Source organism: Betta splendens, chromosome 17 (assembly GCF_900634795.4).
Source record: "Betta splendens chromosome 17, fBetSpl5.4, whole genome shotgun sequence".
Taxonomy (NCBI): Eukaryota; Metazoa; Chordata; class Actinopteri; order Anabantiformes; family Osphronemidae; genus Betta; species Betta splendens.
In genome coordinates this window covers 604,318-617,106 of record NC_040897.2, presented here as the reverse complement: position 1 = coordinate 617,106, position 12,789 = coordinate 604,318, and the positions used below count along the sequence as shown (strand labels likewise).

General features: G+C 39.8%; 1 protein-coding gene across 2 annotated transcripts; it reads right to left on the bottom strand.

Moving 5' to 3' along the window:
• Positions 1-1,761: 1,761 nt before the first annotated feature.
• Positions 1,762-3,570, bottom strand: LOC129603288 (integumentary mucin C.1-like). Of its 2 annotated transcripts, XM_055503791.1 has the most exons (3): positions 3,411-3,570; positions 2,501-2,659; positions 1,762-2,467 (listed from the first exon to the last, which is right to left on the bottom strand). In XM_055503791.1, exons 1-3 carry the CDS (start codon positions 3,460-3,462, stop codon positions 1,992-1,994), a joined length of 687 nt encoding a protein of 228 aa, XP_055359766.1. In that variant the 5' UTR covers positions 3,463-3,570; the 3' UTR covers positions 1,762-1,991. The 2 variants fall into 2 exon arrangements, with proteins under 2 accessions (XP_055359766.1, XP_055359765.1); XM_055503790.1 differs by having other exon boundaries at positions 1,762-2,659.
• Positions 3,571-12,789: the final 9,219 nt, after the last annotated feature.

The following is a 12,789-nucleotide window of genomic DNA, read 5'->3' as shown; positions in this document are numbered from 1 at the left end:
TTTTTTTTTTAACTAATTCGTGGTGGCTTGGTTTTCCACAGAAACTGTGAGATGTAGGAGTCTAATGTCTTAAACCACGCCTGGGCTGGCTGAGTTGGAATCATTGAGAATATGTAATTAATTTTGGGCAGGATCATCATTTTTATGGTGGCAATTCTTCCCATAAGTCTAATGGGTAAGGACTGCCATCTTTTGAGGTTGGCTTCTATTTGTTTTAATAATGGATTGTAGTTTAGATCAATAAGCTCTGATAGCCTAGACGACAATTCAATGCCCAAGTATTTAATGTTCCCTAAATGGAGTGTGGTAGAAGAGATGTTAGTCACCTTAAGGTTAAGTGGTAGCACCATAGATTTGGTCCAGTTAATAGAAAATTCTGAACGTCCTGAGAATTCATCTATGAGGCTGATAGTTGTAGGAAGAGACGTCTGTGGCTCCAGGAGAAACAGTAACACATCGTCAGCATATAAACTTGTTTTGTGATTTACTGATTTGGTCGATATTCCAGTAATTCCTTTATGCTGTCTTATTGCAGCGGCTAGAGGTTCAATAAATATTGCAAGTAGTGATGGGTAAAGTGGGCAGCCCTGTCTTATCCCTCTATGCAGATTAAACCTTTGTGAAATCTGGTTGTTTGTTCTGACTGCAGCATTTGCTGAGCTGTATAGTATTTGGATCCAGTCTATAAATGATTTCCCAATGCCGAATTTGTGCAGAGTGGCTAAAAGAAACTTCCAGTTTACTCTATCAAAAGCTTTTTCTGCATCTAAGGACACAATGGCTGACTCTACTTTACGGGTGGTGACATAATCAATTAAGTTGATTAATCTGTTCATATTGTTTGTTGACTGTCTACCTTTAATGAAGCCTGTTTGATCAGAGTGAATTATACATGGAGTGATTTTTTTCTAATCTTCTAGCAAGTGCTTTACACACTATTTTTAGATCTACATTTATTAGTAAAATTGGTCTATAACTTGATGGAAGCGTGGGGTCTTTTCCTGGTTTTTGGAGCAGGCTGGAGAAGGCAGAATTCATATTTTTGGGTAATGAATGCTGTTGTTTAACTTCAACTACCATTTTGTAAAAGCTGGGTGCCAGCATGGACCAGAACTGGTCCTGGAGCTTTTTTATTGGGCATCTCCTGCAGAGCTTCATGTAGCTCTGCCAAAGACAACAATGAGTCTAGAGTTGTCATTTGTTCTTCCTTTAACTTTGGCAGTTCTAGTTTATTCAGAAACGCCTCTATGGCGGTAGTCCGACTATTATGGAGGTAGATGGATCTATTTGGGACATATATAACTCTTGGTAATAGTTTTTAAAGGTATAATTTATTGGGATCATGAGTAATGTTCCCTTTCTTATTAGTTATTAAATGTATGATTTGTTTTTCATTATTATTTTTTAATTGGTTGGCTAAAATTTTACCACAAAGCAAACTGTTTATACCGGGACAGAGCAAGTAGGTCAAGCAAGCAATAATCGGGCAAAAAGCAGGCGTAACAAAGTTGTCAAGCAGTTTTATGACAGCATACGTTCCCTCACGTTGAAGCTGTCATTGTGGCAACTCGCTGGTGGTGATGCAGCTCACTTGCCCTGTGTGCACGACCCAACATGTGGCAGACATGAATCGGTTCAAAGATAAAATCAGTGCATGCAGTGTGACTCGGATTTAAATGGCACATTTGCCGCAGTTAATGTAGCTTGAACACATCAGAACTGTGGTGCTGCAGTGTAATGATACAAAAATGTAGAGCAGAATTCAGTTAGATTTTATTTTTGTACTGTAGTGCTTTTATACACAGCAATGTAATACACCTTCAGAGTCATAGTATTACAGTAAAGATCCGAAAAAGAACCTAAAGGCTTTGTACAGGACAAAACATCCTCTGCTACAGTTTATGGCAAAATCAGAAAAGATCATGACAGAGATTGAAAAGCAGCAAATCTTTCGTTGTGTGACTACCTAAGCCTAATGTGTATTCTTAGTATTATTGAACTGGGCTGTTGCAACAGGCTTGTTGTTGCTGGAACAGCAGTTGTTGCAGTGAAGACAACTGTTGCTGTTGCTGAACCAACAGTTGCAGCTGTTGGTAGAACAGCTGCTGTTGCTCGACCACTAGTTGTTGCTGTGCATACAACTCCACTTGTTGCTGGACCAGCAGATTGTTGTCTGGGTTGTAGCAAGGAGTCGGTGAATAAACACGAGATGCTTCTGTTGTTGTTGGCGTAGTGCTGGGTTCAGGAGGTGGTGGCTCAGTGGTACCTGTTGTAGAAAATGTAGTTGTTGTTGATGGTGCAGTGGTTGTGGTCGTAGTTGGTGTATCGGTTGTGGTTTGAGTGGTGGTTCTTGTGGTTGGAGCAGCAGTTGTAGTTATGGTTGGAGTGGTGGTCCTTGTGGTTGGAGCAGCAGTTGTGGTTGGAGTTGTGGTCCTTGTGGTTGGAGCAGCAGTTGTGGTTGTGGTTGGAGCAGCAGTTGTGGTTGGAGTTGTGGTCCTTGTGGTTGGAGCAGCAGTTGTAGTTGTGGTTGGAGTGTTGGTCCTTGTGGTTGGAGCAGCAGTTGTGGTTGGAGTTGTGGTCCTTGTGGTTGGAGCAGCAGTTGTGGTTGTGGTTGGAGTGATGGATCTCGTTGTTGTTTGGGCTGCTGCTGGAGTTGGGCCTGTTGGTTATTGTTGGTAACGTATGTGCGTCAATAGCAGTGAGGATACTCAATAAATGATAATGATATAATTCTCAAAAGCTGAATAAGTGTTGTGTTGTGTACCACCTCACAGGACCAGAGGGCGTCAGTGAGCTAGCTCACCGTAGACTCTATGCCTGCACTGAGCAGTTGTTCTAAATCACTAATCACCATATGAGCTTGTAAACGCCATCCTTCCACATACCCAGTTGCTATTATGTCATTTTTAGCCTGTTTGCGTGGAACCTACTTTAGCTTACTGTACATTCTGTCAGTTTTTCTTGTGAGTCAGCCTTGCAAGTCATTTGATAACGTTTGTTTGTTAGTAGTTACTCATCTTGTTTTCTCCCTCCCCCAGTGTAGCATTTTCACTTCAAGCCCTGTTATCCTGCTACAGTGAGCAGTGATTTGTCGTTTTTCCCTCGTGTTAGTGTTTGCCCTGCTTGCAGTGATCCTAAGTTGTGTCTTAGTTACATCAAATAAAGCCTGCACTACACACCTCCTGTTGTTCGCCTCTCTGCATTTGGTTCCAGTGCTAGTTGGGTTCAGTCCGACATATGATGTTTACTTAAAACTTAATTCTTCATTTGTTACAAGGACTGTAAGTAGTAGTACAGTCATAACTTCCTGTGGATCACAGACCAGGTCTCGTCCACCACCAGAACCTTTCTTTGCTGTTCTAGCATACAGATCTAGGATCCACCTCTGACCTAGACAGAATGGATGTTACCTGTACTGCAGAGAGCCCAGACCAGAGTCACAAAGAGGATCTGCTTCTTCATGGTGCTCAGCTGGTGATTGGAGACCTGTCTTCCTGGAAGCTGATGCTGGCTGATGATCTGATGATCAGTGCTGCTGCTGAAATCACCACAGACACATTTATAGACGTCTGTGGGAACGGGTGTGTTTCACTTTTTACAGCACGAGCATTTCTCAAAAGCAAAATGACACCTCACTCTGCAGCATTCCTTAGTTATTAGTCAAACTTGTGCTGAGGAAGGATGTTTAACTTGAAAGTTTTAATTTTAATACCATGACTCAAAGATGTTGAGAACAGGAGGAGAGCTGGGTGGGAAATGAAGCAGATCAGTTTTTGCATTCTTAAAAACCATTTCTATCAAATGTTGTTTTGCACATTTATTATTTATCGTTTTAAACTTTTGATAACCATCTGAATTTCATGTTGTAAATAAATGCAAATCAGTTTAATAAGTTTGGTCTTTTCTTACATTTTTTTATTCTTGTACATTTCCTTTGATTTAGCTCATATTTGGCCATAATTGGAGTCTTTGTAACATTTAACACACGTGGATCATTTAACAGTTATATATTGTCCAAGTGACTACATCCGTTTCATAGTCTGTCCAGGGTGTACTCTGCCTCTCTAAGGTATATAGTAAGGAAAAAAAACAATAAGTCAATTTAAATAATTTGAGGTAATCGGTTTTCTCATAAGTTTTGACTTCTGTTAACTTGTTGGGTTTTACAGTGTGGTGGTGGGGGGCTGCTGAATATGTACCAACACAGAGACAGAGACATTCCCACCTACGGGGAATGGAGAGAGGCCAATCAACCTAATGCACGTCTTTGGACTGTGGGAGGAAGCCAGGTTATGCAAACACGGGGACTCCACACACAGGAAGGCACCAGGGGGAATTCACCTCCGGGAATCGAACCCAGAGCCTTTTGCTCTGAGGCGACGGTGCTACCCACCGCACCACCGTGACTTATTTATCTATAAAATAAATCTGCTAACACGACATTGTCCTAACATCAAAGAACAAAAATATTAGATGTAAAGTAAAGTGCCATGAGGTGACATTCAATAAATAAAACTAAAATGATTCTACAACCGGTTTCCCATGTTTGTTTGATGCCTGTTGTTTTATCCGGAATGCTGTCACACTAGAAAGCTGCATTTAATGTCATTGTTATTGTTCACTTTTTAAGAGGTTTTATTATTGATCTGAATGAAGCGTAATAATGCAATATGTACCTGCACTAAGTCTTACAGCTTAGAGAACAATGACCCAGTCAGGAGCAGTGCCAACAGGCTCCAGATCAGTTTTGCATCTGTCACCTCTCTGCGTGAACCACTTAACACACATGGACCATTTAACAATTATCTTTTGTGTGACTGCATGACATAACATTATGTTTTATAATTTCTGCAGGTAATAATGATGAATAATAGCTTCTCTTTTCTTTATACGTTAATGTGGGTATCTTTTACCTTCAGATTCATAATTGTAAACATTTCAAAAATATTCAGGCAAGCTTTCACAGTGTCATATAATCAACCTCATTTAGTTCAAATGTAATCCTGTATCTGTCAATATCTAAGTGGTCCAGGACACAAGTTATTAGGTCATGTAGTAAATAAATAAATACAAATCAGTTAAATGAGTTTGGTCTTCTCTCAAATTATATTTTTTTTATTGTTGTACATTTTCTCTAATTCAGCTCAGATTTTGTTTTTTGTTCCATGTTAAAGTAAAGCAGGTTCACATGTTTTGTTCCACGTGATATTTAACACACGTGAATCATTCAACAATTATCTTTTGTTCAAGTGACTGCATGACATAACATTATGTTTCATCATCTCTGCAAGTAATATTAGTTTCTCTTTATATGTTTCCGTGGTTGTCGTTTACCTTCAGATTCATTTCTGTGAAAAAGAAACTCAACACTTTAAATGACCTAATGTAAGCTTGTATTTAGCTGTTTTCTCTGCTTGGCAACACTGACAAACTGAGGAATAATCAAAGTAAAGCCTTTGCTTTGTCAAACTTTTCATTGTTGCACATTGATAATTTAAGTTTATTCTGAAGGTAAACTAGTTAAGCTATTACTTCTTTGTTTACCAGAGTATCTTACTGTAGCTGTTCCCGACTGGTGGGTGGTAAAGAAGGTAGTCTGGAACCCAGCTCTGCAGACCCCTTGGTCTTGCTCCCCAACTGTACAATAATTTGCACTCAAAAGAAAAACAAATTCAACACATGACAATTTAAAGTCAAATGTGTTAACCTGAGTACAGTTTTGCAGCTAACTGCCCTACATGTAGCTCTGACATTTATTGATGAGAGTATCTGTGCCCCATACGCCGTACAACCTCAGATACCAAAATCTGAGCGAATACTCAGATGGCCAATTTTACTTTGGAAACGCAAACACATCGCAGCACCGTGGACACTCTCCCTCACTGTGCTGCATAAATCACTCTGTAACTTCACAGAACTCACTCAAACCCCACCTACACAACAAACTACACATTAAACACCCATACACGCATTTATCCACCCAAGCACACAAGAAACCCCGAACACATACAATTCCCACAATGCCCAGCGACCCAGAGCCCCGGGCCGCTACAGTATGTAAGGTCCTAGTTTCTGCATAGTCCTTGTTGGTTTGTCTAATGGTGTCCCATGGTGTCTTGGTGATGTTCCCTGGTGTCTGGTCTGTACTTGGACAATGTTTCTGTCTGTGTCTTGTCAGTAGCTGTTAAAGCTTTCAGGTTGTTTTTTTAGCTGCCCCCGTACCTGAGTTCTTTGTGTCTCCTGCATTGCAGTGATTGTTAGTTCTGAGTTTTTGTGTTTTCTACTAATATGGTGCGTGCTTTATACAGTGATATTTAGTTTCTTTTAGTTCCACTTTACTTTAGCTGCTCTGGCTTCTTGTCAAAGTTAAAACACAGGTCCAGTTCTCCAGGCCCTAAACTGTCTGGGACTGTGGTTAAAATTAACAAATCATCTGCAAATGACAAAACTTACAATTTTGTATAGTAAGTTTAATTTTTACACATAAACCAAAAATTGAAGATGCAATCATTAACAATGAAGTCTTTGTTCGTAAATGTGAACTTGTTACTGTATAAAAACCAACAATAAAAGCATAAAGAAACAGAAATCCTTGACACACTGATCTGCTCTTTTCTCTTTCCTTTTCTCTGTGGTCATTTCTCTTTCTCTCATCAGACGTAGTCAAATACAAAACTATGGTAAATGGTAAATATAGTACAGTAGCATACTGTAGTCGTATAGCGTTTAATTTTAATACCTATATATGTCCATGTTCAATAAGCTGTGAAAAATACTGTACATTGCATCATATTTCTATTTATTATTTTATACTATATCAATCAATCAGGAAAACAAGGAAACACAAATTTTAGAAACAAATTCGTATTGCCTAAAAGAAAGAAGAAAGAATTTTGCTGTACAATATTATGTCAGTTTAATAATGCAAACATGTCAGACAAGCTAAGCCAATACAACAAATAGTACGGTAAAAAAAAGATTAAAACATTGACTTACTTTCAAATTCCACTTTAGTTCCTCCACCGAACGTGTACCACAGTGATACAAACTAATGAAGCCGTCTTACAAAAACCTCAGACTGTAGAGACACGGTTCTATGAGTCTGACACAAACAAACAAACTGTACAGAAGCAGCCTCGGTGATAAAAACATTAAAAGATGAAAAGAAGACAAAATATGAAAATTTCAAAACAATTTAATTGTTATGTTTGCTTCACACTGAATATACTGTATATCAAACATGTATTTACCCATATCGATCCATCGATAAACATCTTTGAGATCATTTGTTTTCTTTTTCTGTGTTTCCTCACATTAAAATCTAACACCAGTAATGATGTAGTTGGACAATGTTGGTATTTGAGAGGCTGGGAATTGACTGACTCTTAAAAAATAGTGAACTGATTTGATTTGAGCTTTGCATCACATCTGCCCAACATCAGTCTTTATGACAACAACATCCATGACATCACCAAATCCAAGTTGTTTTCATTGTAATTACATGATAAACGCATCGTCTGTACGGTGCAGCGAGTGCGTCGCTGACTAAAGATTTTTAAACCTGCAGCCGGCTGAAAAAAATCAGGACGCTAGTCGCGTTTTAACCACCAGGTGGCGCAGCGTTGATTAGAAGCCTCCAAAGCACTACAGCGTAACTGAGGTCCGACTGTTCATTTCTACCTGTAACACACATATATTACACCAGACCTATTTTACTATTAAGTATCTGTTGTGTGCTAAAACATGGGGAGTGTGAAGGGCAACGACTTGTTGATGGCTTAGTTATTTTCTGTTTACTGCAAAGTTATAATTGTTCTGTGTGGTTTAAAACAGGCAGCGCCACAGCAGCAACACGTTCTTGTTTTCATTCTCCTCAGCTTTTTCGTGTCTTTAAATAGAAGGCGTCTCTTAAAAATATGTACACACCCACCGCTCTCACATCTGATACAACATATTGACTTCACATAATACCATGATTATGCGTCGCGGTTTATTTAATATAATTTGAATGCGCAAGTAAAGACGTAGAGCGCAGTCCATGTGCGACTACAGCCGCTTATTTAGGTTTTAAACTTCCACAACTTGTTAATGAATGTTTTCCAATATTCGTAGATTTTACGTAAATAACCGTAATAATCATAGGAATTTGTTTTACAGCAGTTGTCGATCATAATTTTGACAGGACGCCAGAAATCAGCAGATCTACAGCGACGCATTACAGCAACATGTTTGTTCCTACGCGTTTACTCTGTGTCTGCAGAACTGCAGTTTGACTTGTTTTGACTGTGCGTGTCATTGTAACTGAGTGGCTGAGATCACTCTTAATCAGCCGTGTACGTTTCAACATTTTCATTTCCCATCCGTCCATCCAGCCACTTTCACCGGCGTTTTCGTTTCTCTTTCGTTGAGCTGCAAACAGATTTTAATCAAAGCACCGCCTTACAAACCAATTAAACAGTCAAAAATATTAGTTTTTTACAAAAAGACACGGAATTGGAGTTAATATGTTTTTATTGTTTAGAGACAAACGGAAAACAAAAAGTCGCTCTCTCGTTACCTTTGCTTATAATTTGGTGGAGACATCAAACTCTTACACAAACACGTGATGTGTTTCGGAGTCATGTGTCCAGACAGAGAGTGACCAATACACAAATGTATGGATGTGCAAATGAGAGAGAAACGGAGGAGTGGTGCACTAGATGTAGCGAGAATTTGTTTTGACTCGTGTCATTGTAACTGAATGAGTGGCTGATGTGACTTATTCGGCCCGTGTACGTTTCAAAACTTTGATTTCCCATGCGTCCATCTATCCGCCTTCACCAGCTTCTCCTATCTCTGGCTATGGGCGGCAAACAGACTTGAATAAAAGTTTGTTTGAAGCAGGGAAAAGTGAGTTAGCTGTCCTTGTCGATGCCTTGACAATGTTTTATCATCTGTAAACGATCTGAACAGTTTTTATAGTTTTACAAGGCGTAATATGACGCTTACGTTTGATCGTTGCTCGTATTCCATATAAAAGAGAACGAGGACTGAATAGGTATGCTGTTAATTGCTACAATCTTCTGTCAATAAAATATGAAATGTTAAACCCCTGAGCCCTGACTTTTATGTCTTCTTTGGATTAAAAAACAAATGTTGAATGTTCTCAAATAATATAATATTGCCGCCCTCCGCGGCTCCCAGTGTTTGTTTTTTTCATTGAAAACGTGGGTGTTACCGGTGGCAGACCTCTGGTCTAGATCATCCTTATTCACTTTTTTAAATTGTAGTAGTGTAACCTTAGTTAGTATTCCTTTTTATTTTTTAATTTTATGTTTGGGAAACGTGGCATTTCAGCTACTGTGATTTTATTTGTCATCAACATTAGTTCCTACGTGTCCTTGTTGACGGGGGACAGGAAAGAGGTGACGCCTGTTGGTTAAGAGCGTCGTAAAGAAAAAAGTGTACATGTGCCGTACTGTCTTGCCGTGTGGTGCATTAAAGAAGCATAAAGAAAAAGAAAATTGTAGCCCGTACCAACAGCAAGAAATCAGGGTTACAGTAGCTTGTCTGCCATAAATCGAATGCTGCACGTGGGAGGGCGCACCGTTCAGCTTCTTATTTTCGGTTTTAAACTGCCATAATTTGCCATAACTTACTTACGTTCACAAATATACTAAATACTATAACGCGACCAGCGGTTCATGGTCTTGGCGATCCATGCACTAAGTAATACAACGTTGTCATCTCGTGATCACACGATGATGATGAGACGCTGTTTTTCCAATAATTAAAATAAAAAAAACTGCTTCCACTCAGACTCGAACCCCGGACAAAAGTTTTGCAGACATGTATCATAACCACTAGTCCACCCAAGACCCGATCATTGGTTGATCTACAAGAGGCCATATGACATAAACAACTATGATGTTTTAGAACCAAAGGTGGGAGTAAATCGCCACCTACAGGCCAAAAGGACGTAACACACTCTTCCCGCAGTGCAAACTGGGAGCTGACGCGGCAGATTTGGGTCCCAAACGCGGTGGGGGCAGACACTTTTACCGACTGCCTCTGTATGTTCTATCCATTGAAGATGTGCATAAAATGAAGCAATAACAAATGTTTACATATAACTTGGTCATAACTAAAAGTTAATCAAAGGCTGGACACTAGTGAAAATAACAGTCATCAGAATCATATCAAATCATATCAGTTTGTTCACCTGCATCACAGTGAAAGGAAAGAATACACAGCTCAAATACTGACCTCATGGTGAGTCTGCATGTACATAAAAACAGTGAAGAGAACCAAGAACTGAGTCAAGCTCTTTTTAAAGAAAACTCATAGATGTAACGTCATGAAGTAGCAGATTTTCAACCAGGTAAAGTTCTCTGTTGGCTGTGGACTGACGAGACTCCCCACAAAGGTTGTGGATTATGTGGTGGTGGATAAACAGAGGTTGTACAAGGTTCTGTAGAGACAAGATTAGATCTGGTTCAGTGAAGTGATGAGTTTATTATCAGTTAATACAAACAGGAAGGGATGTCAGCACCCTGACCTCTGACCCTCAGTCACTGCTCATCTCACCATTAGAAACCTCTGTCAGACTATGGGACCTCAGTGATGTCAATCTCTGACTCGTCATGTTCCACCACAGGACATGAAGGAGACTCCAGCTTCAGAAAATGATCTGACACAAAGCAGCATAGAAACATCAGTGTCACAGACTCACAGACCTGTGAAGGAAGGAAACAAGTATCGGTTCTGTCGTTACCTACTTCTGTTGCCACGCTGACGTGGAGCCCACAGCTCCAGCTGACTGACTGTGTGTGTTTGCATATGTGTCCTGTTAAGAGACCAGTGTTGATCAGTGTGTGTCCAGGTCTTTCAGCGGCAGCATCATGATGATGTCTCTGACTCTACTGCTGGCCACCCTGGGGCTCCTTGTTCAGGGTGAGACTCTCTCTTCAGGATGGAGCCAGGTTCACCACAGTGATGGACAAACACTGAACCAAGCAGCACTGAGCTTCTTCATCTGTTCTCCATCTTCAACAAATGATCCTCTTCTGTTTGGATGTTGATCATCTTTCTCCAAACTGGCTCTGTGTCACTGAATCTTCTCTGTTTCATCTGTTACAGGTTCATCAGGTCAAATCACTGTGACTCAGACTCCTGGAGCTCTGTCTGTTGCTGTAGGACAGACTGCTACTATTAGATGTAAAACTAATCGAGCTATAGGTGATGAAATGAGCTGGTACCTCCAAAAACCTAGAGAAGCTCCTAAACTCCTCATTTATTCAACTACAAGGCGTCAGTCTGGAGTCTCTGATCGCTTCACTGCCAGTTATTCTGGTACTGACTTTGCTCTGACCATCAGCCGAGTTCAGGCTGAAGATGCAGGAGTTTATCACTGTCAGCAGGATCACAGTCGCCCGTTCACACAGTGAAACAACGTCATACAAAAACGTCCTCAGCTGCAGAGGAACTGACCTGAATCAACAGCTGCATAGCAGAAATACAAAGGATAGATATATAAACAGATATATAAACATACAAACAGTATAAATAAAAGGCCACCAGTGCAAGATAATTATAATTAGTACAATATTTTAAGATTTCAATTAGTGAGTTTTATTAATTGAACTGTTAGTTTTGATTTAATATAAAATATAGTTTGTATATATTAACATATTAATGATGGACAGTTTAATTGAGTTTTTGTCATGAACATATTTTGCTGTGAACATTTTGAAACGTAACATCTTACTTTGTTACAAACTGGTGTGTTCAGACACAAACTATATCCGCTCCTTTGAACTGGAAACTACTGATCGACAAACAAAGAAACAAATTCATGAAGTGTCTTTAATATTACAGGTTTTTATTTATCAAACTGCAAAATGTTTCAGATACTAACAACAAACAGGTTACAATTCCTGAACGGTGCAATAAAAGTGTGGGACATCTCCATGAGCACGACCACTGGCTGACGGTGCCTCGCCCCCAGGCCCCAATAAAAGAGCCCCCGGCCCTGAATGTATGTGTATGTGACTACTGTAGGTATGAGGAACTTTGGAAGAACGTCAGTTCCCCGAGAGGTCCAGCAGACAGAGTATATATATGAATAAAGGTAATCTTTCTATTTACCAGGATGGCCACCCCTCCGGCTGAGTAAGCATGTAGGAACTGGTGGCGCCAGTGTAATCTATAGTTTTGGCAATATTAGTTTCTTGTAGTAAAGCAATGGAAGGACTTGAAAAGAAAAACATCGATCAAGGTAACATTAAATCAGAGCCTGGGCCAAAGGGGACATCCAAAAGCAAGGGAGTATGAAATGAGACAAAATCCCACTGAGAATGTCAGACCAGAGGATCCTCACATGAGTAATGAGTAATGGGAAAAACTGGTCCTGAACGGAAGGAAGGAGAATCCTCCCACCCAAGTTCATAACCCAAAGACACAGGACAGGGACAAATCGTCAACATCATCTCCAACCGACGCACAAACCTCCAGAAACAACAGGGTTATGAGTAAACCATACTGTACAAGCACGCAGGGAAACAACAACAGAGAAACGCAGTTTGTTTCATAAAACTAGGCAGCGTTGCTTCCTGGAAGAACCTAATCTTTCATCCAGCTTCACTTGGATCCTTGGTGACATGGTTGATGGTTGACCTGTTTCCATTCTACTCACGTCTTGTTATTAACATTGTAGGAATCATTGTTTTTATTCTGCTACATTTCTCATATTTTTGTGGGATTATGAAAATAAAATGATCAATCATGTGATAGGTTTCAGTTTGAAGGAGT